At 57.0% G+C, this 27399-nt stretch overlaps 2 protein-coding genes across 2 annotated transcripts; one reads left to right on the forward strand and one right to left on the reverse strand.

Moving 5' to 3' along the window:
• Positions 1–1339: 1339 nt before the first annotated feature.
• LOC120404148 lies at positions 1340–5046 on the reverse strand. Its single transcript, XM_039536148.1, has 5 exons — positions 5016–5046; positions 4020–4130; positions 3465–3659; positions 2711–3022; positions 1340–1539 (listed from the first exon to the last, which is right to left on the reverse strand). The coding sequence occupies exons 1-5, from the start codon at positions 5044–5046 to the stop codon at positions 1340–1342; spliced, it is 849 nt and encodes a 282-aa protein (XP_039392082.1).
• On the forward strand, positions 5045–5456 carry LOC120405069 (keratinocyte-associated protein 2-like). The gene is given in 2 exon segments (XM_039538293.1): positions 5045–5123; positions 5126–5456. Coding segments are annotated over 2 exon segments (408 nt in total). The 3' UTR covers positions 5455–5456.
• The last annotated feature ends 21943 nt before the right edge of the window (positions 5457–27399 follow it).

The raw sequence follows: 27399 nt of genomic DNA on the forward strand, positions 1-27399 counted from the left end.
GCCGAGCTCTCTCCTGGGTCCAGTCGTCCCCTCCCCGCCGAGCTCGTTACTGGGTCCAGTCGTCCCCTCCCAGCCGAGCTCGCTCCTGGGTCCAGTCGTCCCCTCCCTGCCGAACTCGTTACTGGGTCCAGTCGTCCCCTCCCAGCCGAGCTCTCTCCTGGGTCCAGTCGTCCCCTCCCCGCCGAGCTCGCTCCGGGGTCCCGTCGTCCCCTCCCAGCCGAGCTCGATCCTGGGTCCAGTCGTCCCCTCCCAGCCGAGCTCGATCCTGGGTCCAGTCGTCCCCTCCCTGCCGAACTCGTTACTGGGTCCAGTCGTCCCCTCCCCGCCCAGCTCGCTCCTGGGTCCAGTCGTCCCCTCCCAGCCGAGCTCATTACTGGGTCCAGTCGTCCCCTCCCCACCGAGCTCGTTACTGGGTCCAGTCGTCCCCTCCCCGCCAAGCTCGCTCCTGGGTCCAGTCGTCCCCTCCCAGCCGAGCTCGTTACTGGGTCCAGTCGTCCCCTCCCAGCAGAGCTCGTTACTGGGTCCAGTCGTCCCCTCCCCGCCGAGCTCGCTACTGGGTCCAGTCGTCCCCTCCCAGCCGAGCTCTCTCCTGGGTCCAGTCGTCCCCTCCCAGCCGAGCTCTCTCCTGGGTCCAGTCTTCACCCCCGTGTCGAGCTCGCTACTGGGTCCAGTCGTCCCCTTCCCGCCAAGCTCGTTACTGGGTCCAGTCTTCACCCACGTGTCGAGCTCGCTACTGGGTCCAGTCGTCCCCTCCCCGCCGAGCTCGTTACTGGGTCCAGTCGTCCCCTCCCAGCCGAGCTCACTCCTGGGTCCAGTCGTCCCCTCCCCGCCGAGCTCGCTACTGGGTCCAGTCGTCCCCTCACTGCCGAACTCATTACTGGGTCCAGTCGTCCCCTTCCCGCCAAGCTCGCTACTGGGTCCAGTCGTCCCCTTCCCGCCGAGCTCGCTCCTGGGTCCAGTCGTCCCCTCCCTGCCGAACTCATTACTGGGTCCAGTCGTCCCCTCCCCGCCGAGCTTGTTACTGGGTCCAGTCGTCCCCTCCCAGCCGAGCTCGTTACTGGGTCCAGTCGTCCCCTCCCCGCCGAGCTCGCTACTGGGTCCAGTCGTCCCCTTCCCGCTGAGCTCTCTCCTGGGTCCAGTCGTCCCCTCCCCGCCGAGCTCGCTCCTGGGTCCAGTCGTCCCCTCCCAGCCGAGCTCGCTCCTGGGTCCAGTCGTCCCCTCCCAGCCGAGCTCGCTCCTGGGTCCAGTCGCCCCTCCTGCCGAACTCATTACTGGGTCCAGTCGTCCCCTCCCGCCGAGCTTGTTACTGGGTCCAGTCGTCCCCTCCCAGCCGAGCTCGTTACTGGGTCCAGTCGTCCCTCCTCCCGCCGAGCTCGCTACTGGGTCCAGTCGTCCCCTTCCGCTGAGCTCTCTCCTGGGTCCAGTCGTCCCCTCCCCGCCGAGCTCGAGACTGGGTCCTGTCGTCCCCTCCCAGCCGAGCTCGCTCCTGGGTCCAGTCGTCCCCGCCCAGCCGAGCTCGCTCCTGGGTCCAGTCGTCCCCTGCCCGCCAAGCTCGCTACTGGGTCCAGTCGTCCCCTCCCCGCCGAGCTCGTTACTGGGTCCAGTCGTCCCCTCCCCGCCGAGCTCGCTACTGGGTCCAGTCGTCCCCTACCCGCCGAGCTCGCTCCTGGGTCCAGTCGTCCCCTCCCCGCCGAGCTCGCTCCTGGGTCCAGTCGTCCCCTCCCAGCCGAGCTCGCTACTGGGTCCAGTCCCCTCCCAGCCGAGCTCGCTCCTGGGTCCAGTCGTCCCCTCCCAGCCGAGCTCGCTCCTGGGTCCAGTCGTCCCCTCCCAGCCGAGCTCGTTACTGGGTCCAGTCGTCCCCTCCCCGCCGAGCTCGCTACTGGGTCCAGTCGTCCCCTCCCCGCCGAGCTCGTTACTGGGTCCAGTCGTCCCCTCCCCGCCGAGCTCGCTACTGGGTCCAGTCGTCCCCTCCCAGCCGAGCTCTCTCCTGGGTCCAGTCGTCCCCTCCCAGCCGAGCTCTCTCCTGGGTCCAGTCGTCCCCTCCCAGCCGAGCTCTCTCCTGGGTCCAGTCTTCACCCCCGTGTCGAGCTCGCTACTGGGTCCAGTTCTCTCCCCTCCCCCCGTCCTCGCTACTGGGTCCAGTTCTGTCCCCCCCCGCCGACCGCGCTACTGGGTCCAGTCGTCCCCCCCCCGCCGACCTCGCTACTGGGTCCAGTCGTCCCCTCCCTGCCGAGCTCGCTCCTGGGTCCAGTCGTCCCCCCCTCGCCGAGCTCGTTACTGGGTCCAGTCGTCCACTCCCTGCCGAGCTCGCTACTGGGCCCAGTCGTCCCCTCCCCGCCGAGCTCGTTACTGGGTCCAGTCGTCCACTCCCTGCCGAGCTCGTTACTGGGTCCAGTCGTCCACTCCCTGCCGAGCTCGCTACTGGGTCCAGTTGTCCCCTCCCCGCCGAGCTCGTTACTGGGTCCAGTCGTCCCCTCCCCGCCGAGCTCGCTACTGGGTCCAGTCGTCCCCTCCCCGCCGAGCTCGCTACTGGGTCCAGTCGTCCCCTCCCCGCCGAGCTCGTTACTGGGTCCAGTCGTCCCCTCCCCGCCGAGCTCGCTACTGGGTCCAGTCGTCCCCTCCCTGCCGAGCTCGCTACTGGGTCCAGTCGTCCCCTCCCCGCCGAGCTCGCTACTGGGTCCAGTCGTCCCCTCCCCGCCGAGCTCGCTACTGGGTCCAGTCGTCCCCTCCCTGCCGAGCTCGCTCCTGGATCCAGTTGTCCCCTCCCTGATGTGCTGGCTGCTGAGCAGCGCCTTCTGTTGGCTGTGCTGCTTCAGAGCCATGTCTTCTACTTCCACAGCTGTACTGGGCTGGGCTGGAAATGCCACCTGTGCTGCCAGCTGTGCCTGTGAGGAGGCTGCCCCCTCTCCCTCCTCATCCCGGGCTCCCAGCTCCCCCTCTGACTCTGGATCTTTCTGTGTGTTCCAGGATGACGCCCTTGTCCCCACGTCAGATGCTTTTGATCCAGAAAAATTGGAACTTGCTGGAAAAGAAACCGAGCGGGAGGGTGAGTCTCTGAGGGCCCCCCGAAGTCAGTTCCTTTGGTAGAACTGGAGCCCCCAGCACCTGGCAGGGCCCAGGCTGCCCCCAGCCCTGCCTGGGAACAAAGGGTTAATCCAGGCCCCACAGGCTCCGGCCAGTTCATCGGTTGGGTCTCCTGATATTTAGGCCCAGCCCCTCACCAGTCCTGGCCTCCATTGCGAGAACTGAAATGGGTTTAAGCCAGTTCCTGATTCTGTGGGGGAGCCCTGACTCACGCTCGAGCCAGAGGGGCTGGTGCATACAGCTGGCCCCATGTGATCCCCTCAGCCCCCCATGCAGTGTCCCCCCATCCTCCCACCGTGGGATCCACAGGCACACACAGCGGAAGGAGATGGACCCCCTAGCGTTACCCCTCCGGAGTCGCTCTCCACTCCTGCCCTCACCTGTGCCCTGCGCCCCGTCCTGCTCCTGTGTCTCGCTCTGCTCCCGGCCCTGAGCAGGTAACAGCGGCTGCTGCTCAGACCCCTCCCCGGCATCGCTGACCCCGTCAGTCCCCATCAGCACCGTGTCCTCGCCGCGCGTCTTGTCTCTGCGCCCAGCTGGGGCCTCGGGGGGCGTCTCCACTGCGCTGTAAGAACCTAGATAGAGACAATGAGACAGACGGGGTCAGAGCGACACGCAGGGTCAGTGTGGGGGGGTCTGGGAGACGCGTCCGGCCGGAGCTGGGGGCCGGGAACGGCAGATCCCTGAGAGCAGGAGGGTGAAACCTCCCCTGGGGAGGGGCCCTGCTGCAGGGGGCTCAGTCTGTAGAGAGACCCCCAACCCCGCAGCTCCTGGGGTGTCCCTGGCTGTGCCCCTGTCCTCTCATCCTCCCCGGACTCCCTGTTCCCGCTGGGGCCATGCAGCCCCCAAAGCCTCTGCAGTGTCCCTGTCCCCTCAGCCTCTCCGGACTCTGCTCCTGCTGGGTCCCCACAGCCACTGGGCTGGGCTCGTGTTACCTTTCTGCGCCCTCCTCCGTCTCCAGCAGTAAATGGCTAACCCAGTCACCATGACTAGCAGCAGCGCGATGCAGACCCCAGTGATGGCCTTCGAAGGAGCCGCGCCTGCACCTGCTGATGAAGGAGCGGGGAAGTCAGAGCCTGCTTGGAGAGGCTCCCTGTGAAGCGCACTGCCCTCCCCAGGGACCCCAGGGCCAGGACCCCCAGCCAGGGGAACCCCAGGGCCAGCCCCCCCCAGCCAGGGGAACCCCAGGGCCAGGCCCCCCAGCCAGGGGACATGGGAGACCCCAGGGGTTTCTGGGCTGTGTGTGACGGCAGAGTGGGATGAACATACCCAGACTGAGTGTCTCTGCAGGGCCCCAGCGCCCGTGAGCACAGGGCAGACAGTGCCCCATGGCTGGGTCCTTGGTTGCAGGGGCCGAAGGAGACAGGCCCTGCCCAGCTCCCGGCACTGCAGCTCAGTGGAGGAGGGACATTGTGCTGGGACCAGACGGCCTCACTGCACTGGCCTCTAACCCGCCGAGACCCCAGTTCAGAGGTTAGTGGGTGTCACGGAGTGTGGGGGAGTCCGGCCCTGCACCCCCGTCTTTCTGCGATTCACCAGGACTCTCAGCCAGGCAGTAAAGCAGAAGGTTTATTTAGACGCCAGGAACACAGTCCCAAGCAGAGCGTATAGGTACAACCAGGACCCCTCAATCAAGTCCTTCTGGGGGGTTCAGGGAGCTTAGACCCCAGCTTGGGGCTCCCTGCGTTGCACCCCCAGCCCCAAACTGAAACTAAAAAAATTCCTCTCTTCGCTTTCTGCCCCCTCCCCCTCATCCCTTTGTTCAGTCTCCCGGGCAGAAGGTGTCACTTCTTCCACCCCCTTCCTGGCTCAGGTTACAGCTCAGGTAGCTTCCTTCCCATTCCCAATGTAACCCCCCTGCGGCTCTCCGCGCAGGGGTGGCCGCGCATGCGCAGGAAGTGGGGTCGGCGTGTCTGGGTCTCAGCACGGACAGGTCGTCGGCGGCACCTCGTGGGGCGTCATGGCCGTGGGCATGGGCACATCCCTGGCGCTCTCCTCGCTTCTCTCCCTGCTGCTCTTCACTGGGATGCAGATGTACTCAAGCAGCTGGCCTCCACTGAATGGCTGACCATCCAGGGTGGGCTGCTGGGATCTGCCCTCTTCATCTTCTCCCTCACCGCATTCAACAACCTGGAGAGTTTGGTCTTCGGCAAAGGGTTCCAAGCCAAAATATTCCCAGAGATCCTCATCTGTCTCTTACTCGCTCTCTTTGCATCAGGCCTCATCCACAGAGTGTGTGAGACCACCTGCTTCATCTTCTCCATGATTGGCCTCTACTACAGCAAGAAGATTTCCTCCACGCTCTACCAGTCTGCAGCACCCATGGTGGCGCCCGCCAAGACCATTGGCAAAGGCAAGAAGAGGAATTGATGCCCCCATGGTAAGGGGCAGCTCTAGGAATTTGGCCGCCCCAAGCAGGGCGGCACACCGCAGGGGGCGCGCTGCCCGTCGCCGGTCCCGCGGCTCCAGGGGACCTCCTGCAGACGTACCTGCGGAGGGTCCGCTAGTCCTGCGGCTCCGGTGGAGCATACGCAGGCATGTCTGCGGGAGGTCCGCCGGAGCCGCCTGCCGCCCTCTGGGTAAAAGGCCGCCCCAAGCACGCGCTTAGCGCGCTGGGGTCTGGAGCCGGCCCTGCCCATGGTCCCTCCCATCCAGCCTGCCCAGGACTCTGGGACACCCAATAAAATGCTCTTTGTAACCTCTAAAAAACCCAACCAAACAAAAACAAAACAACAAAAAAAAAACCTTCCCAGGTCAAATCCACCCTGCTCCGGCACATCTCTCCCCACTTCTAGACTGAACTCAGCGGGGTCACTCTGCCCAGTGACCCGGGGAAGTTCGGGGCCCCCTCTCCGGGACAATGTGTCCGCTATCAGGTTGGCACTTCCCTTCACGTGGACCACGTCCATGTCATAGTCCTGCAGGAGCAGGCTCCACCTCAGGAGCTTGGCGTTGGCTCCTTTCATCTGGTGCAGCCAGGTCAGGGGAGAGTGGTCGGTGTACACGGTGAAGTGGCGCCCAAAGAGATAGGGCTCCAGTTTCTTAAGGGCCCACCCCATGGCCAGGCATTCCTTCTCGATGGCCGCGTAGCTCTGCTCCCGGGGTAGCAACTTCTTGCTCAGGTACACGATAGGGTGTCTCTCGCCCTTTTCATCCTCCTGCATCAACACCGCCCCCAGTCCCGAGTCTGAGGCATCGGTGAACACCATAAAGGGCTTGTCAAAGTCTGGATTTACCAGAACTGGGCCACTGACCAGAGCCTCCTTCAGCGCCTGGAGAGCCTGCTGGCACTGCTCGGTCCAGACCACCTTGTCTGGCTTCCCCTTCTTGCACAGCTCAGTGATGGGGGCGGCTATGGCACTAAAGTGGGGCACGAACCTCTGATAGTACCCCGCCATCCCGATAAAGGCCTGGACCTGCTTTTTGGTCTGGGGAGCGGGCCAGTCTCTGATCACCTCCACCTTGGTTGGTTCTGGCTTTAGGCAGCCGCTCCCCACCCGATGGCCCAGGTAAGATACTTCTGCTATCCCCACCTTGCACTTCTCAGCCTTTACGGTTAACCCAGCCTCTCGGAGTCGGTCCAGCACTTGTTTAACCTGGGACACGTGGTCCTCCCAGGTCCAGCTCAAGACATGGATGTCGTCAATATACGCCATGGCAAAACTCTCCATCCCCCTCAGTAGCTGATCCACCAGGCGCTGGAAGGTGGCCGGCGCTCCCTTGAGGCCGAAGGGCAGGGTCAGAAACTCGTAGAGCCCCAGAGAGGTGATAAAGGCTGATTTCAGCCTGGCATCTGCGTCCAGCGGCACTTGCCAGTAGCCCTTGGTAAGATCCATGGTGGTGAGGTACCGAGCGCCTCCCAGCTTGTCTAGGAGCTCGTCAGGCCTGGGCATGGGGTAGGCATCAGATACGGTGATGGCATTGAACTTTCGATAGTTCACACAGAACCGGATCGACCCGTCCTTCTTGGGGACCAGCACCACTGGGGAGGCCCAGGGGCTGGCGGACGGCTGGATCACCCCTAAAGCCAGCATGTCCCTGACCTCCCTTTCCAGGTCCTGGGCAGTCTTCCCGGTAACCCGAAAAGGGGAGCAGCGTATAGGGGTGTGTGACCCGGTCTCCACCCGGTGAACAGTCAAATTAGTGCACCCAGGCTGGTTGGAAAACAACTGTCGGTACAGATGCAGCACCCCTCTGATCTCAGCGTGCTGGGCCGGGGTCAGCTGATCAGAGAGGGGAATCGCCTCCAGGGGGGAACCAGCCTTTGTCCCTGAGAATAGATCCACTAAAGGGTCATCCACGGCTCCTCCCAGTGCCCACACACGGCCAACACCATATTCCCTCGGTCATAATATGGCTTCATCATATTCACATGGTACACCAGGCAGTGGTGCGCCCGGTTCGACAGCTTCACCACATAGTTTACCTCATTTAGCTGCTTGACAACCTTGAAGGGCCCTTCCCAGGCAGCCTGGAGTTTGTTTTTCCTCACGGGGATGAGAACCATCACTTGGTCCCCAGTGGCGAAGGCGCGGGCCTGCGCCGTGCGGTCGTACCAGACCTTCTGCTTCCTCTGGGCTCGGGCCAGATTCTCCCTGGCCAGGCCCATGAGCTCGGTAAGTCTTTCCCGGAAGGTCAGGACATACTCCACCACCGACTCTCCATCGGGAGCGGCCTTCCCCTCCCATTCGTCTCTCATCAGGTCCAGGGGCCCCCTTACCCGCCTCCCATATAACAGTTTGAAAGGTGAAAACCCGGTAGATTCCTGGGGTACCTCCCTGTACGCGAACAGCAGGTGAGGTAAGTACTTGTCCCAGTCCTGTGGGTGCTGGTGCATGAATGTTTTTAGCATCATCTTTAACGTCCCGTTGAACCTCTCCACCAGCCCGTTGGTCTGGGGGTGATACGCTGAGGCCCAGCTGGGTCAGACCCCACATTTCTCCCACAAGGACTGGAGCAGGTTCGACATGAAGTTGGACCCTTGGTCTGTTAAGACTTCCTGGGGGAATCCCACCCAGCTGAAAATGGTCAGCAGCGCATCTGCCACGGTCTCTGCTTGGATAGAGGACAAGGCCACCGCCTCGGGGTAGCGAGTGGCGAAATCTACCACCACCAGGATGTGTTTCTTCCCTGACCGGGTCGCCTTGCTGAGAGGTCCCACCATGTCCATGGCCGCCTTCTGGAAAGGCTCTTCTATGATGGGCAAAGGCCTCAGAGCTGCTTTCCCCTTGTCCCGGGCCTTCCCCACCCGCTGGCAGGGGTCACAGGATTGGCAGTACTGCCGGACATGGGTAAAGACCCCAGGCCAGTAAAAGTTCTGTAGCAGCCTCTGCCTGGTGCGCCGGATTCCCTGGTGCCCTGCGAGGGGGATGTCATGGGCCAGGTACAGGAGTTTGTGGCGAAACTTCTGGGGAACCACCAGCTGCCTCCTGATCCCCCATGACTCTACTTCCCCAGGGGGAGCCCATTCTCGATACAGGAACCCCTTCTCCCACAGGAACCTCTCCTTGCAACCTCTCCTCATGGTCTGTGCTGCATTGAGGTCAGCCCGGTCCCTGGGCTTCTGCAAGGAGGGATCTTTCTGCACCTCGACCTGGAACTCAGTTGCTGGGACAGGGATGGGGATCTGCTCTCTCTCACCGGCTGGGTCTGAGGCCACAGTCCCCCGAGCCTTGTCCTTGGGCGTTCCCTCCCCACCAGATCAGGGTTCTGTGCCTCCGGGGTGACGTCCTTCCCAAGGTCAGGGCATAGTGCCCCTCACCAGCTCTGGCTAGGGGTCATGACTAAGGCGTTCTGAGGGTTGCTTGGCCAGTCCTCCAGGTCATAGGCGGCAGGTTTGTATAATTTTTGGTGGGGCCCAAAATGGTGGCGCCCCCCCGCTCCCGCCCTGTAAGCCGATATAAAATGAAGCTACAACGCGTCAGTGCCACAAGATTACAAGGGTCAATTAAAAGTGGAAAGTCAGAAGCAGCACTTGCCTACTTCAATATACAGTATTATATTTTGTTGCACCTGTTGTGATGAAGTGGGAATGTTCTTAATATTTTCTCTGAATACTGTGTGGGTGCCTCAGTTTCCCCTGCAAGATGCCAACTGAAGGTGTTGGGGACAAAGAGATCAGGTGGCCTCCTTGTCCGGAAGAGAGACAGAGGCCAGAGGAGGGAGTGTCAGTTTGGAGCTGGCTGGGGAAATGGGGAGAGACCCAGAACTTGGTTCTGGGCTCCCCACCCCCCAAGATGGACCTGACAGAGGGGTTCTGTTTTCTGTACCAACAAGCTCTGTTTAAACTGTGTTCCCGTCATCTAATAAACCTTCTGTTTTACAGTCTGGCTGAGAGTCACATCTGACTGCAGAGTTGGGGTGCAGGGCCCTCTGGTTGCCCCAGGACAAGCCTGGGCAGACTCACTTTGGAAAGTGCATGACGTGGAAGGGCTGAATGCTCCGAGGTCAGACCCAAGAAGCTGTAAGCTTCTTGCCCTGGAGACAGTATGCTCCGAGAGAGGAGGCTCCCCCAGAGTCCTGACTGGCTTTGTATGGAGTTGTTCCAAAGCATCACAGCATCCCCTTCCACACCGTGCACTTCCCAGAAGTCCGCACAGGCACTGACACTCCCTCCTCTGGCCTTTGTCTCTTTTCCAGGCATTAGGAGGCCACCCGATCTCTCTATTCTCCAACACCTTCAGTTGGCACCTTGCAGGGGAAACTGATTTGGGAGAAATGAAGTAAAAGCTGCCCAAACTGAGCTTGAGCACTCCTGAATTTTGAGGTGTTCAAATCTGGAAGGCAGGTGCTGGGGGTGAGAGAGGGCTGTGGGCTCCATGCAGGAGCATGGCAGCAACTGTCTGGAGCTGCACGGAGCCAGACACGCTGGTCTGAGTGGCACAGTAAGCGGTTTGGGGGTTGGAGAAGAGGTAGGGAGCTCCGGGGGGCAGTCAAGGGACAAGGAGCAGGGGGGGTTGGATGGGGCAGAGGTGCGGCGGGGCAGTCAGGGGATAGGCAGCAATTGGATAGGCATGGGAGTCCAGGAGGTTTATCAGGGGACAGGTAGGAGGGTCCTGGGGGGAAGTTGGGTGGGGTCTCAGGAGGGGGCAGTTGGGGACAAGGAGAAGGGAGGCTTAGATAGGGGCTGAGGTCCCAAGGGGCAGTTAGGGGCAGGGGTCTCAGGAGGGGGTAATCGGGGGACAAGGACCAGTGGTGCTTCGATCGGGGGTGGAGGTCCTGGGGGGCCGTGGGGGCTGGGGTCGGGGGTGGGGGCAATCAGCGGCCAGGGGCTGGGATTCAAAGGGCTCTGGGCTGCTGGCAGCCGCGGGGAGCCCAGAGCCTTTTAAATCCCAGCTGCAGCTGGGAATCAGAGGGCTTTGGGCTGCCTGCAAATGCGGGGAGCCCAGAGCCTTTTAAATCCCAGCCCCGGCTGGGAGTCAGAGGGCTCTGGGCTGCCTGCAACCGCGGGGAGTCCAGAGCCTTTTAAATCCCAGCCGCAGCCGGGAGTCAGAGGGCTCTGGGCTGCCCGCTGCGGCAGGGAGCCCAGAGCCCTTTAAATCTCAGCCGCGACCGGGAGTCAGAGGGCTCTGGGCTGCCCGCTGCGGCGGGGAGCCCAGAGCCCTTTAAATCTCATCCGCGGCTGGGATTTAAAGGGCTCAGCGAGCAGCCCAGAGCCCTCTGACTTCCGGCCGCAGCTGGGATTTAAAAGGCTCTGGGCTCCCGGCGGCTGCCGGCAGCCCAGAGCAGCGGAGAAACCTAGCTCCAAATTTTGCTGGAGCAGAGCCCCTGCCTGTGAATATTCTTGGGGCTAAAGCCCCAGGAGCCCATATAAGTTGGCGCCCATGCTCCAGGTCCCCCCACATTAACACCTCAGTGGGCAAATGGTGGTGCACCCCCACGTCCTTGGGGCCCTCCTTGTCTCCCCATTTCAGATGTACCCTCGCCACAGGAACCTTGAATGGGGTCCCGCCCACGCCCGTCAGGATTAGAAAAGTGTTGGGCATCACCTGATCTGCAGCCACCACCTTGGGCCGGGCCAGCGTTACCTCAGCACCCATGTCCCAGTATCCATAGACTTTCCTCTCATCCACCTCCAGGGGAACAAGGCACTCGCTCTGCAGGGACAGCCCCGCGCCCACCCTGTAAATGGAAAACCTTGAGTCCGGGGCCTCCAACCCCCCAGAGGAGCCAGCCTGGGGACCTCCTCTTTCCTGAGCAGTTGAAAAGCTGCCAGCCCTCCTTGCCTGGGAAGCCTGCCACTCGTCCAGCTGGGCCACTACCAAGTTAGCCTGGTGTGGGGTTGGTCTGCTCAGTCTGTCCTTGAGCCTGGGGCACTGGGACCGTATGTGGCCTCTCTGGCCACAGTGATAGCAGCTCATGTCCCGTTGGTCCCCTCGAATCGGGTAGTTGTCCCTGGCGCTGGCCGTTCCCCTTGGGAGGGGGTTCTCCCGATTCCCCTTTTGGGGTGTCCCAGGATGACTCTCTCTCTGCGTCGCGACGGGCCTGTTCCTTTGGGGTTCCTCCCTGCCACCCCCCGACCGGCTCTTCACAAAGTCATCGGCCAGCCGCCCTGCATGTCGCGGGTTCTCCGGCTTTTGGTCCCTCAACCACAGCCTCAGGTCGGATGGGCACCGCTCATACAGCTGCTCCAGTACCAGCAGTTTAACCAGGTCCCCCTTCGTCTGGGCCCCATCTGCCCACTTGCTGGCGTATCCCGACGGCCAGCTGCAGATAGGAGACCTCAGGGGTTTTATCCTGACTCCGGAACCTCTCCCGGTACATCTCCGGGGTCAGCCCAAACTCGCACAGCAGGGCCTGCTTGAATGGGTCGTAGTTCCCTTTCTCCTCCTCTCCCAGCTGGCTGTACAATGCCACGGCTTTGGGGTCCAGTGAGGGGGTGAGAACCCGGAGCCTGTCCGCAGGATCCACCTGGTGCAGCTCGCAGGCCGTCTCAAAGGCACCCAGGAAGTCACCCATGTCCTCCCCCTCCTTGCGCGGGGCCAGGATGGACTTATCAAAGCTCCCCGCCGGCCTGGGCCCCCCTTCACTCACCGCAGCCGGGGGCCTGCTGCCCCCCTGCCTCGCCAGGGCCAGCTCACGATGACGCTGTCGTTCTTCATGTTCCCTCTGTCGCTCACGATCCTCCAGCTCTCTCAGGTTTAGCTCTCTCCCATTCCAGCCACTTGTGCTCCACGGAGGCCGAGCGTCGCCGGGAGGATCCCCTGCTGGCCAGGGGGGTCACGGTGCCCTTGGTAGTCGCTGGGCTCCTCCTCCCCCTAGGCATAGGAATTGGGGGGTCTCGGGAAGCCCTCAGCGGCCGGCTGACCACTCCCAGCGGGTCCAGACACTGGGGCCTGCGCTGCATCTGCCCGGCTGCCTCCCTCAGAGACAGGGACCGGTTCATTCCTGCGATCTCTCTCCTCCAGCCGGGCAATCAGCTGGGCCTTGGTGAGCTTCCCACTGCGCAGCCCCCCCTGCTTGCACAGCTCCACCAGCTCACACTTGCGCCGCTTGGCAAACATCTTCCTGCTGGCCGCTCGCAGGCCGGGGTGCTCGCCGCTCCCCACGGGTTCCAGGGGGACCCCTATTGTGCCAGTCCTTCAGGTCACCACCTCTCTGCCAGGGTCAAGCTGCAGACTCCTCCGCCCCTGGGATCGCTCGCTGTGATCCCCCGGGGGACCCTGTTACTGCAAAGTCCTTCTCTCTGGTCACACACTCCCAGGGGTTAATCGCCCCCTGAAACCGTCTCTCTCTGACTCTTCAGCCCACCTGGTCCCCGCCAGTCCCCCTTCGCTTTACTGCTCCCCAGTCACTTACTGCAGGAAGCGCCGTCCACGGGGTGCAGTAGATCCCACCTCTACCACCAATTGTCACGGAGTGTAGGGGAGTCAGGGCCCTGCACCCCTCGTCCTGTGATTCATCGTGACTCTCAGCCAGCCAGTAAAACAGAAGGTTTATTAGATGACAGGAACACAATCCCAAGTGGAGCGTGTAGGCACAACCAGGACCCCTCAATCAAGTCCTTCTGGGGGTTCAGGGAGCTTAGACCCCCAGGCTGAGGTTCCCTGCGTTGCACCCCCCACCCCAAGACTGAAACAAAACTTCCTCCAGCAGCTCTCTCCCCCCTCCCCACTGCCCCGCCTGCCTTTGTTCAGTCTCCCGGGCAGAAGGTGTCACTTCTTCCACCCCAATCCTGGCTCAGGTTACAGCTCAGGGAGCTTCCTTCCCAACCCCAATGTAACCCCCCGGCAACATTCCCAGGGCAAATGTGCTCCGCTCTCTGCTCCGTCACAGTGGGGCAGCCAGCAGAATCTCCCCCCAGCGCTCACGCCCACCGGACTGGGGCCGGGAAAGGCTCTGGGACCGAGGGTGGGACAGGGAAATCTCTCCCCATGGCAGAGCGACAGGAAAATGGGGGCCCAGAGCCCCACTGGCTCAGTATCCCCCCAGCCCAGACTCACCTGTGACAGCCAGGGGGAACTCCTCCCGCAGGGGCTGGGCCAGAGCCGCGTGGCTGACGTGGCAGGAGAAGTTGCTGCCGGAGTCGCTGGCGGTGGGGGTGAAGGTGTAGGTCAGGGTGAGGTTAAAGGTCCCGTCTGGGTTCCTCTGGGGGGCAGAGCGGGTGGCATCGGTCAGAACCCGCCCGTCTCTCAGCCACGTGACGGTGACGTCCCCGGGGTAGAATCCCCACACGTGGCAGGGGAAGGAGCTCACTGTGTCTGTCCTGGCCGCTCGCCGGGGGACGGAGAGTCGGGGAGCAGCTGGAAGAGGGAACGAGATGCCCAGAGTTACATGGAAGAAGCTTCCCAAATCCAGCGTTGCAGCTGAGATTTCACTCTCCCAGGAAGCAGGAATGTCACTGTTTAACAAACCCACCTGTCACCTGTAGCTCCAGGTGCTTCTCAGCTTTGCTGGGAGTGTAGATGAGGGTGCTGGTGTATCTGCCTCCGTCCTCCACCCTCACGTTCCTCAGCCCCAGGGAGCAGTTCCCCCTGCTCAGCTCCTCCGGGAAAAGGTTCACCCTGGGCTGGTAATTCGGCTTTTCTCTGAGGTACTCGGCCACCGTCTCACCTCCCCGGGCCCAGGCCAAGTAGAACGTAGCCAGATTGACAGGGGATTCCTTGATGTTGAAGTTACACGGCAGCAGCACGTCTGAGCCCAGCACGGCCCTCACCGGGGAGGGCCCCACGGACACGGTCAGCCGGGACTCTGGGGGAGAAACACGCAGTGAGCTGGGCCCACTCAAACAAAGTGTGTTTTGCTGAATGCGTCCACATGCGAGATGGTCCAGCAGGGACCCAAGGGTGCCGGCCTCACCTGCAGGCTGGGGGACGTGTCCTGGACAGCAGAGACGCTGCCAGGAGCTCGGGTCAGAGCGGAAAAGCAACTCACCTCCGGCTCCCGGAGCACAAAGGGCTCCTGTGCCCTGGGAGGTGGAAACGGGCCTAGCGAGTGGGACGTTCCAGGTGTGATTTACCTCTGCACCTGGTGAGACCGGCACTGGAATCCAGCCCCCGGCTCTGGTGTCCCCACTTTAGAAAGGACGTGTCAAAGTTGGAGCAGGTGCAAAAAAAGGACACATTCTCAGCAGGCTGGAGATGGGGCCAGACAGTGAAGGCCTGGCAGCGCTTGGTCTGTCAGCTCATCAAACAGCAGGCAGAGGGTGACTTGTTCGTCATGTATAATTACGTGTCCGGGGCAATGTTCCCTCTAATTTTTGACAGGCCACGTGTGCAAAAAATTTCTTCTGTGCAAATTGTTGTGCACGTGGTGTTTCGCCATGTGCGCAGGGTTTAGGATCTGTGTGCACGCACACACATACACAGATTAGAGGAAACTGTGGTCTGGGGAGAAAATCCTGGGTGCTGAGGGTCCCGTTCACCTAGCAGAGGAAGCTGAACACGACCCAGTGGCCGGGAGCTGGCGCCAGACACATTCACATTGGAAATGAGGCACAAAGTGAGCAGCCAGGCTGCCTGGCCACAGGCATTAACCCCCCACCCCCACCCCCGCATCCTCCAGGCAGAATGGGGGGGGTCACCATTTTTGGATGGCTCCAGCCCAGCCATTCGGCCTTTTGGGAAGGGGCGTTAGCCAGGCACAAGTCACTGGGCCCAGTGCAGGGGAGGCCGGATGAGATTCTCTGGCCCGTGCCCTGCCGGAGGTCAGACGAGAGGATCTGGCCTCTTTTGGCTGTAAGCGGGAAGCAGAGCGGGGACGAGACCCAGGCTGGGCAGCGCGGGGGCTGGTGAAATGAGCCCCGGGCTGCCCTGGGTACAGCCTGGACAGTCCTTTCCTTTGCACTCGCTGGGCGGGGGCGATCAACGCGCTGCTGGCGGTGGCTGGCTCAGGTCTGCAAAGACCCGCTTCAGAGTAACGGCGCCTGCTCCCGATGGGGGCCCGGGGAGCGCTGCCTGGCAAACCCCAGCCTGGGTTTCTGCAGGGCCTGTCACAGCACCGAGCCCACAGCCAGCCATGATGGAGAGTGGGGGGAGCTGGGTTTGGTCACAGGGTGATGTTCGTTTGTCATTTATCCCCCTGCCTCCCACCTGTTCCCCTCCAGGGTCACTGCTGGGATATCGAACCCGGAACAGACCTGGGCTCCTTCACCGGCAGCTCCCTGGTTCCCCGTCTGAGCTCTCAGACCCCGACCCCCCTCTCCTGCCCCCGGGATCCCCTGCGGCTCCCCCGTTCCCTCCCCGGCTCCTGTCACACTCTGGGGCATTCACACGGGCTCAGGGCAGACCCTGCGGCTGAGGCCGGGCAGAGCTGGGCAGTGACTGACCCCCCTGTACCCAGGCCCCGTCCCCAGGACTTTACTCTGCTGGGAGCTCTGGAGCCCTGCCCTGCCCTGCCCCAGGACACCAGGGGTCAGTACTTACCGGCCACCCCGAGGACGAGGAGGGGGACAAGGAGACCCCCCAGCCCCATGGTCCCTGCCCTCCGTCCCCACAGAGTTGCCACCTCCAGGGCTGTAAGGGCCCCCAGCGAATTCCCTTTCACTTTCCATGGATCACAGGGAGGGCTATAAAAATGGGCAAAGTGCAAGGATCAGGCGTTCTTATGTTGCTGGGTGAGGCTCAGAAGCATCTGCCTGGCGCTGGCACGAACGTGCTCCCTGGGACTGTCCCTGACCCCGGGCCAGCCTTAGGGAAAATGGTCCCCTGGGCAAACTTGTATTTTGGCACAAGCCCCCCATCACCCCTGGTCCCCACGGGCTCCCTAGGCTTCCGCCCCCGCACTTCACCTCTGGGCACGGGCGGTGCGTGAACCACCGGCTTGGGGAGGCTAGCCCCTGGCCCCGCCCCTTCTGCCAGAGGCCCCTCCCCTTCCCTCCCATCACTCCTCAAAAAAGCATTTTATCAAAACAAATCTGATTTAAACAAAAAAAATCCAATTTTTTTTTTAAATTTAAATCATTGATTTTTATCCATCCTGGGCTCTGGGCCCCGCTGCCTCCCCCAGTGCTTAATTTGTATTGAAAGAGGTGCCAGGGTTCAGCCCTGGCACAAATTAAGCCCTGGCAGGACAGCCTGATACCGGTGGGTGCTGGCCAGGCATCCAGCTCTGAAGGCAGCGCCACCGCCCGCAGCAACACAGAAGTCAGGGGGGCCTGGCACATGGTGTGTTGCCTCCCTCCTGCACTGCTGCTGGGGGTTGTGGTGCCTGATGCTCGGCATGCGACTCAAGGCGGGTTTCGCGCTGTCACACGTGGGCTGCATCTCGCCAGAGCCCACGGCCTCCTGCAGCCCCCTGCCCACTCCTGGCTCACCCAGGCACCATTTCCGATTTTGGGGGATAGGAGGAAACTTTAACCGTTGTTAGGCCTGAATAAAGATGTAGCACAAAACCAGTTATGCCAACCTGACTGAAGTCAGGATAACAGAGGTTTCTGGGTAATCCCAGAGTGGAAAAGTACTGAGAAGCAGCATTGTTTCAAAAAACCCTGGAAAACGTGAGATAAGCCAGGGATTGGATTCCTGGCATAGCATCAGCTGTGCTAAGGACAGTGTTTGAAGAACTGATAAGAAACTCTAGCATCCCACGGTTCAGATTCTAACTCTCTGGTTGAGTTATAGGTTTGTTTAAAACTCCCCTGTATTTCTAACTTTTGGGTGTTGTTAAGATATAATTAATAATCTAAAGTTGTAGACATAAAGTCTAGGCATGTGTGTATATTAAAAGTGTCTAGTTTTAAGTTGTTAAACAAAGGGGGGTGGGTTGCTCAAGTGAGTGATGTATGACGTAATAAAACTGTCTATATAGGCTAATGCTAAGCTGTAAAGAGTGGCTGGTTCTCACTGGAGACGAGTTGCTCTTTACTGACGCGTGCACTTGTCAATAAAGAGTTTTTTGATCGGACCTTGCTGGTGTTGCCTGTCTCTCTGTGATCAGACAACGAACTTCGCTGTTGGGGTTAAAGTCCCCAACACCGTGATTCCAGGGACTACTTAGGCACCTGAAAACTCTAGGGTTTTTTGCAGATAATAAGTTGGGAGTTAGCTGACAGAGGCTCTGTACCTAACTGTTATATCAAGAAAAGACAGAAAAAATATATACAAATGCCAATTAAAACCATGTTTAAAGTTTATATGTAACTGTAGAACAATCAGGAGATAATACAGCAAGATATTCCCAATCTCAAACCTTGAGGTGTCAGTTCCGGAGCTTTAAACACAGATCTCACGTTTGATACTTTGTACACTATCTTTAGTAGAGATCAATAAAATCTGCTTAAAATCTGCTGACTCTCTAACAGACACATTCTGTGTTATTGCCATTTTCTCCTCTATTTTAGTCAATGGTTTTTCACTCCTCTAAAAACATACTTAATTTTAACATACTTGATAAAGGTTTTTTTTCTCTTTTATTAGGAAAGGGAAATTATTTTGTTAATTATTTTGGCATTTATGTTTACTGATCACAATCATGTACGTGACTCACTAACGTGTGATTCCATCATTGCTATTGGTATCATAGTTGGAATTCCATTTATTTTTATGCCAATTTTAAGTTATTTTACAGATATAACTAAAAATACAATCTGAAAATAAGCAACTTTCCTCTGCACAGAGTCTAACGTTATGGTTTAGCTAATGGTTTTAAACTGGCACTGCTCAGGTTAGTACTAGCTAAAGTTACATTCCGGAAGGATACTAGTATTTGATTGTACCACTTTACATAATGACTGACAAAGCACAATATGATAATAACAGTAATAATGATAATTACTCCAGCCAGGACAGGTTAGGCATTTTGAATTCTGTGAGTAGTGAGTTCTAATGTAAGGATAAGAGAGAAATAAAATTATGAAATGCACCAACCGGTTAAAACACTAAAATAACACACTGTGAAAGACTGAAATTACAGAGGATGTATGTGCATTGCAGGAAGTACCAAGAAGTAACAACAGCAATAATACAAGTGGTCAAGGGTTCTCTCCCCACGCTGCACTCTGGGGTACAGATGTGGGGACCCGCATGAAAGACCCCCTAAGTTTATATTCCACCAGCTTCGGTTTAAAACTTCCCCAAGGCACAAATTCCTTCCCTTGTCCTTGGACGATATTGCTGCCACCACCAAGTGATTTAAACAAACATTCAGGGAAGGGTCACTTGGAATCCCTGTCCTCTCAAAATATCCCCCCAAGCCCCTTCACCCCCTTTCCTGGGGAGGCTTGAGAATAATATACCAACCAATTGGTTACAGTCTGAGCACAGACCAAATCCCTGGTTTTTAGGACACTGAAAATCAATCAGGTTCTTAGAAGAAGAATTTTATTTATAAAAAAGTAAGAGAATCACACCTGCAAAATCAGGCTGGAAGGTAACTTTACAGGGTAAATAACAAGATTTCAAACACAGAGGACTCCCCTCTGACTCTGCTTCCCAGTTACAAAACAGGAATGAAATTACCCCTTGGCACAGGGAAAATTCACAAGCTAAAACAAAAGCTACTCTAACACCTTTCCTTGCTTTACTTACAATTTTTGTTATCTTAGATGCTCATTTCAGGTAGGTTTTTAGGAGACTTTTTTTCCTGCCTGGTCCTTCTCTCTGTCCAGAGAGAGCAACAAACAAAACCTCCCCCCAGATTTGAAAGTATCTTCTTTCCTCACTGGCCCTTTTGGTCAGGTGCCAGCCAGGTTATTTGAGCTTTTTAACCCCTTACAGGTAAAGGGGGGATTTTATGCTACCCTTAGCTGTATGTTTATGACACAAGTATGTGTTGGGAGGTGAATGTGAAAGAGACTCTGTGGGTACGTCTACACTACGGGATTATTCTGAATTTACATAAACCGGTTTAGCAAAACAGATTGTATAAAATCGAGTGTGCGCGGCCACACTAAACACATTACATTGGTGGTGTGCGTCGACGGTCCGAAGCTAGCATCGATTTCTGGAGTGTTGCACTGTGGGTAGCTATTCCGTAGCTATCCCATAGTTCCCGCAGCCTCCCCCGCCCCTTGGAATTTCCGGGTTGAGATCCCAGTGCCTGATGGGGCAAAAATCATTGTCGCGGGTGGTTCTGGGTAAATGTCGTCAGTCATTCCTTCCTCCGGGAAAGCAATGGCAGACAAGCATTTTGCGCCTTTTTTCCCTGGATTGCCCTGGCAGATGCCATAGCATGGCAATCATTGAGCCTGTTTTGCCTTTTGTGACTGTCACCGTATGTGTACTAGATGCCGCTCACAGAGGCGCTTCAGCAGCGCTACACAGCAGCATGCTTTTGCTTTTGCATGACAGCAGAGATGGTTACTAGCCATACTGTACCATCTACCATACCATAAATTGGTAATAAGATGGTCATGGTTACCAGTCCTTTTGCACTGTGCCATTTGCTGCTGTCATAAGTACCCCTGGCCGATCAGCCAGGGGCACAAAAGCCAAAATTGGGAATGACTCCCTGAGTCAATCCCTCCTTTTTGGTATCTAAAAATAGAATCAGTCCTGCCTAGAATATGGGCAAGTGTACTAGAGAACCACTGTATCATAGAACTAGAGAGCACAGCTGCTCTGTGTCAGATCCCACAGAAATTATGAGCTGTATGCTATTCACAGGGGGTGCTCCTGCAACAACCCCACCTGTTGATTCCGTTCTTCCCCCAGCCTTCCTGGGCTACCATAGCATTGTCCCCCCACTTGTGTGATGAAGTAATAAAGAATGCAGGAATAAGACACAGTGACTTGTTAGTGAGAAATGAGTGGAAGGCAGCCTCCAGCTGCTATGATAGTCCAGACAGGACAGTAAGGAGTGTGGAGGAGAAGAGCCCAGCATCCCTCTGCTAGTCCAGGGGCACTTGAATCTTTTCTTTACACATGAAGGGTGGGGGCTGATGGAGCTCAGCCCCCTGTTGCTATGATGATGATGATGGTTACCAGCCATACTGCACCATCTACCAGGAAAAATTAGGACCAGGCACCCTTGATTGACCTAACTGATGCTAGTCGGCATGGTTACCAGTCCTTTTGCACTGCCCCATGTGCCAATAGGCTGAGGATGAGGACGGGTACCAGTCATTTTGTACCATCAGCCACCCATGGCAGGGGGGAGCAAGGATGTTGGTGTTGAGTGCTGCAGCATCGCATCTATCTGCAGCATTCAGTAAAGATAGGGTGACATGTTAAAGAGTCAAGAGAGGATTGTTTTCCCTTTCACTTCTGGGGGTGGGTGGGGGGGGTGCGTAAATTGCCGAGCTATGCCCTGACCCACCGCGGACACTGTGTTTGACCCTAGAAGCATTTGGAGCTCAGCCAAGAATGCAAATGCTTTTCAGAGACTGCAGGAACTGTGGGATAGCTTGATTCCTCCAGTCCATGAGCGTCCATTTGATTCTTGGGCTTTCCGTTACGCTTGTCACGCAGCAGTGCGCTGAGTCCCTGCTATGGCGTCTGTCTGGAGATTTTTTTAAAAATGATTTTGAATTTCGTCTTCTGTAACGGAGCGCTGATAGAACAGATTTGCCTGCCCTTACAGCGATCACGTCCGCATCGTCCATGCGGGAGCTCTTTCTTTATTTTGATTTTTAACTGCATCGCCACACGTGCTGATCGGAGCTCCACGCTGGGCAAACAGAAAATATTCAAAAGTTCGCGGGGCTTTTCCTGTCTACCTGCCCACTGCATCCGAGTTCAGATTGCGGTCCAGAGCGGTCAGTGGTGCACTGTGGGATACCACCCGGAGGCCAATACCGTCGATCTGCGGCCACACTAACCCTAATCCGATATGGTAATTCCGATACTAGCGCTACTCCTCTCGTTAGGGAGGAGTACAGAAACCAGTTTAAAGAGCCCTTTATACCGATATAAAGGGCCTCTCAGTGTGGATGGGTGTGGCGTTAAATTGGTTTTACGCTCCTAAAACCGGTTTAAACGCCTAGTGTAGACCAGGCCTGTGAGTGTGTGTATGTGTGAGAGAGAGTGAGTGTGTGAGCTGGGGGAGTGTGAGAGGCAGTGCGCTGCCCCTTTAACAGAGCTGCAGGCACCAGTCTGAAGGCTCATTCAGATACAGCCAGGGGTGAGCTGCAGGCGGTTCGCACGGGTTCGCTTGAACCCGTTGTTAAATTTAGCAGCCATTTTAGAACCGGTTGTTAAGGGCTCCTAAATTTGACAAAAGTTCTGGCCCAAACTCACTTCCCGCTCCTCTCCTGCTCCGCCCCCTTCTCCTCCTCCCCCTCCCCTGCTTCCCGCGAATCAGATGTTCGCGGGAAGCCTGAACAAGCAGCATGGAGGCAGGTAAGCTGGGGCGCAGAGGGGGAGGGGAGGTGCGGCTGGCTCAGCAGCTCCCGGTCCCAGACCGCGGCTCCCTCCAGCCCAGCGCCGGCCCGGGGAGTCGGGTCCCGCGGCTGCCGCCGAGCGGCTGGGCCCCGGTGCCGGCCCGGGGAGTCGGGCCGAGCGGCTGCCGCTGAGCGGCTGGGCCCCGGTGCCGGCCGGGAGTCGGGCGGCGGCTGCCGCCGAGCGGCTGGGCCCGGTGCCGCCCGGGAGTCGGGCGGCGGCTGCCGCCGGCGGTGCCTGCTCTGGTCCGGCCGGGCTCGGGAGTTGGGCCCGGCGCCGGTCGTGGTCCTGGCAGAGTGGACCCGGTCCCCAGGCAGTGTGGTAAGGGGGCAGGGAGGGTGGGTTGTGGGGGTGGATAGGGTCAGGGCAGTCAGAGGGCAGGGAACAGGGGGATTGAATGGGGGCAAGGGTCCCGGGGAGCAGTCAGGAAAGAGCAGGGTTGGATGAGGTGGTGGGGGCACTCAGGGACAGAGAGAAGGGGTAGTTGTATGGGGTAGGGATTCTGGGGGGGCCATTGAGAATGAGAGGAGGGGTTGGGTGGTGGCAAGGGGCAGTCAGGGGACAGGGAAGGGGGGGATGGGTCAGGGGTCTCGGAGTGTGTGTGTCAAGGAACATGAGGGGTTGGATGGGACACGACCCCCCCCCCCCCCGGAGGGGGGGAAGGAGGGAACCCGTTGTTAAAATTTTGGAGGGAGGAGGGAACCGGTTGTTAAAAATTTGGCAGCTCATCACTGGATATAGCAGCTCTGTCCCACCCTTGAGCCCTGTGCCTCCCTCCCCCGTCCCCCCCACCTCTCTGTGAGATGGGATTGTGACGGAGCGATTCTGGCGGGACCCAACTGAGAGTGCCAAATCAGGACCAATTGCTCAAACAGGGCAGTTACAGCCCCAGGCTGGGGTTTTTCCACCTCTAAGGCAAACCAAACCAGCCAGACAAAAGGACTCTGGTCTCACCCCACTGGCTAACCACAAGTCACACAAGCAATTTCCTTAGACACTCCAGTCTCCCAGTATCACCACCAGTGCACTCGTCCTGGGGATAAATGGTTATGAAAACCAACACCCCAATAAAAGAAAAAGGTTCCCTCGATCCCAAAGGACCAAGCCCCAGACCCAGGTCAATATACACATCAGATCTTACCCACAAATCACGCCGTTGCCAATCCTTTAGAATCTAAAATCTAAAGGTTTATTTACAAAGGGAAAAAGGTAGAGAAGAGAGGTAGAATTGGTTAAATGGAATCAATTACATACAGTAATGGCAAAGTTCTTAGTTCAGGCTTGCAGCAGTGATGGAGTAAACTGCAGGTTTAGATTAAGTCTCTGGAATGCATCCCCCGCTGGGATGGGTCCTCAGCCCCTGGTGTAGAGCTTCAGTTTGTGGCAAAGTCCCTCCAGAGGTCAGAAGCAGGATTGAAGACAAGATGGAGATGAGGCATTGGCCTTATATAGACTTTTCCAGGTGTAAGAATCCCTTTGTCTTCACTGTGGAAATTTACAGCAAAATGGAGCCTGGAGTCACATGGGCCAGTCCCTGCATACTTTGCTGAGTCACAAGGCGTGTCTGCCTTCGCTCCATGGGTCAATTGTGTAGCTGATGGCCTTTAATGGGCCATCAAGCCAGCTAGGCAGGGCTGACATCAGCTTGTCTGGGACACTTCCCAGAGGCAGAGCATAATACAGAATCTAGACATTACAGAGCCAATACTTATAACTTCAACTACAAAATGATACACAGACATACAGACAGCATAATCCTAACCAGCAACCCAGAACCTGGTCTTAGACACCTTATATGACCCCCTTTACTTAGGATTTGGTGCCACTACAGGACCTTGGTTGCAACCCATGTTCTATATGGTCCCCATTTATATCAATAACGTCACACCCCCACCGCAAAATTGATGCAGGAAGGGATGACAAAACATCACTGACTGCATCCCAAGAGCCCCCTTTCCTTGGGTCTGTCTCACTACAGCTAGTGTTGGGCTAGAGGCCGTACCAGTGTATAACCGAAATGGTTTATCAAAGTCATGTTCAATAACATGAATGGATCTCTTTACAAACTCAAGGTATAACTTGGTTAGCTTTTGCAGCATGGTTCCTGTATGTTTCATGTGATCTTGCCAAGAGCTAAAGAAAACAGCTACTTTATCCATACCAGCTTTGGCCAATGTTTTGAACCCAAATAACATTAAACCAATGTAGATATTGATGTTGTTCATAGTACAGGACTTTTGGCATTTAGCCATGAAAGCAATATGGTAGTGTGCCTCAGTTTCCCCTTTCATACAGCACATTAGGTCTGGAATGTATTTTCCCCTGTGAAAAGTTCCAACACTGTTTACAGGCATTAACTGTGAAACATCAGTATAGCAAGGCCCTTTAACATAAAGTGTGTTTTCATGTATTCCTTTCAACATGTTCCAGGGATTTTCCAAAAGATTAGGCACATTGTACATTGTTACAGTTAGCATTAGCAATAACAACAAATTGATTGCAAGTGTCCATCTACAAACATGCTTGTCATGCCACACCCTTGGCTCAATACCATTGGAGTTTGGGCCTTTTAGGGTTAACCTGTGGGTTCCCTTTGCAAAATTCAGTCTTCTCTTTCCTTCTTGTTCTTCAGGATTAAACCCTGATTCCTCTTGCTTAACAGAATTCACTGGCTGATGGGGTGGGCCCTCTGTGCTAACAGCTATTAGCAAGTCTTTCTTCTCCCTGCCAGCCAAGTAATTCGCATCAACACAGACACTAGCTTTTAACTTCTTAGCTGCTATGGATTCCACGGCTGGACTTTGTCTTACAGAGATACCACACAAATCCAAAGAGTCTGAGGGTGAGAGCTGGCTTGCTCTCCCCTGCCTCCTCAAGCATTCAGCCATAAAACTGTTCTGCTTTGAAATGCCAGTAACTGAATCTGTCCTTAGATCCTGAAGCACAGACTGCTCACTTACAGATTCAGCATGGAGACATTCCTGTCCCACCACCATTGTCTCCCCAGCAAGCTGGCTACACACAGCCAGGTGGTTATAGGGCTGCTCCACTTCCTTAACAGCTTCTACTTCACCTGAGACCTTTTCAAAGCTGCCCACACTGGATCTCTCAAAAGGAAAGTCAGTGGATCCATTCACAACAGAAAATTTCTGGCTGTTAGGAACTGAAACTTCCTTGATTAAATCACTTTTACACCCTTCAGTTGCAGTAAACTGCTTGCACAGGCTACCATGAGGATTCCTTTCCCTAGGAGCTTCTCTAAGCAGCAATTCACCCCTCACAGAAATTCTGCCCTTCCCCTCTCCACCTAGGGCTTGCTCTACAGGAACACTTCCCTGAGCAACCACAGCCGCTTTCTGGGTCTCACTTACACTTAGACTCACTTCAGGCCCCACCGGCGGATTTCTACACAATCCCCTTTTAGGCACACCTACAGACTTTCTAGATAACAGGTCAGAAGCAGTCTCCTTCCCTTGGCCATGAACAAGTTCAGGAATCTTTTCCTTCTTGCTACAAGTTGTCAAACTGTCAGTAGGTAACACACTTAAATCACCTTTATGCTCTCCTTGTGCCCTGGCTAGGGTATCACCCTGATCAGACAGAGTTGCTGCACCCTTTTCCAACCACACATTAGCAACTGGCAAACTACAAGCACCAGAACTGTCTGGTCTCTGGGATTTTGCTAAGACACTAACTGGATGCAACCTAGTCACAGTGCCATTCTCCCCAGCAGACACAAACTCAGGACTATTCCCTTCCTGGGCTTTAGCTGTATTTACAACCAACTTTGAGACAACTGAATGACCCTCACCCATCACAGGCTGACAGGCCCCTTCTGTCTGCTGCACAGACACAGAAGAGCCGGAGACACATTCTCCTTCACCAGACACACAGCTTGGGATCTCATTTCCCTTGTCCCAGCACACAGGGCTGTTCACAGACAACTGCTTGGAGACCGAGATAGCTTCCTTCATAGGCAAGTCAATACCCCTGACCGACACAGGCACATTCCCTGCACTGTCACATTTCTCCATACAGGAAACAGGTAAGGGATATGGACACTCATCTTCCACTATCCCTCCCTTCCCAAACTGCTGATTAGACAAAGCCATTAGCTCACAAGGCTGCCTAGGCTCCTCCAAACTTTCCCTACCAGGCACATTGCCTCTCCCAACAGATAAGCTGCTGCTCTTTTCACTACACTGAGCTACTTTTAGGGATACGTGGGTGGGAGGGGACATCCTGACTTCAGCGCCCCCACTCGCTCCGCACAGCAGACAGGAGGCTGCTGGGAGCAGCAGGCCAGGGGCAGCTCTGAGGCAGGGGGCAGGAGCCAGGAGGCTGCAGACGGCAGCAGAGCAGCAGGGGAGGGGCATCCCTGCTCCAGAGGCATCCTGCTTGTTACAGTGCCCCGGGCTTTCGCCCTGGTCTCTCATATCATAGGCTGGCCCTGCCTGCCCCCCTCAGACACCATCAGGGTGACAGGGAGCCGTTCACTGCTGCACAGACCCGCACCTGGACAGCAATCCCCATTCCCACCACACTGGGGCGAATCAGCCCTGGGATCTCCACCCCTCCTGCCCCCCAGACCCAGCTGGCTCCTGTGAGAGCAGCGTTGGGTGGCACCAGGCTGGGAGGGCAGCCTGGCAACCCTCAGCCCCTCTCCCGCTTGGTCCTGATCTTCCCTGGACCTCTCTCCCTTGGCTGTTCGTTACTAACGTTGTGTCATAATTTCCTCTGCATGAAAGACTCCCAGGGTGGGATGTTCAAGAAGCGCCCACGCGACATCCCAGGTACACTCCTGCTCTTTAGCCTTCACAAAAGGCCACCTTTAATCTAACAAAATCATACAGTGAATTTTATCAGAGGGGTAGCTGTGTTAGTCTGGTTCTGTAGAAGCAGCAAAGAATCCTGTGGCACCTTATAGACTAACAGATGTTTTGCAGCATGAGCTTTCGTGGGTGAATACCCACTTCTTCGGATGCAAGCAGTGGGACTGCTTGCATCCGAAGAAGTGGGTATTCACCCACGAAAGCTCATGCTGCAAAACATCTGTTAGTCTATAAGGTGCCACAGGATTCTTTGCTGCTTCTAGTGAATTTTATGTTCAGGGCCCTGCAGATTCCACAGCTGTGGGATCTGCCAGAGAATCCAGCTCTTGTTACAGGCGTGTGACCAGGATCTGAGATTTCAGTGGAGGGATTGATGTTCGAAGCACTTACGGTGGCAAAGAACACATTAAAACCTGAACCACGTGTAAATGATGCAGCAACGCTGCCTGAGTCTGCAGAGAGCCTGGCCCAGTCGCTCTGAGAGGGGAACTGCTCCATGGATCGGGCTGATGGTGCTGAAACCCGAAGGTGGAGATGGAAATCACAACACTGTGAACCCTTTTGCTGCCGACCATTTTAGCAGAAAGATCCAGCTAATGGGCTCATCTCTCACTCCCAGCCTGCCCCCCAGGCTCTCTCACAGCGCCATGGGCACAGCCAGACTGGAGCCATTCACAGGCTAATTGTGGGGGTGCTGCTGCACAAACCTCTTCCTTTGACATTTTAAA

This window comes from Mauremys reevesii, linkage group 4 (assembly GCF_016161935.1).
Source record: "Mauremys reevesii isolate NIE-2019 linkage group 4, ASM1616193v1, whole genome shotgun sequence".
NCBI classification, from domain to species: Eukaryota; Metazoa; Chordata; order Testudines; family Geoemydidae; genus Mauremys; species Mauremys reevesii.

Coding starts and splice junctions, on each gene's coding strand:
- LOC120404148 (XM_039536148.1), bottom strand. CDS start 5,046: ATGACGCCCCACGAGGTGCCGCCGACGACCT. Junction 4,131..5,015: donor CGAGGTGCCGCCGACGACCT/GTCCGTGCTGAG, acceptor CTTCATCAGCAG/GTGCAGGCGCGGCTCCTTCG. Junction 3,660..4,019: donor ACGGAGGAGGGCGCAGAAAG/GTAACACGAGCC, acceptor GTCTCTATCTAG/GTTCTTACAGCGCAGTGGAG.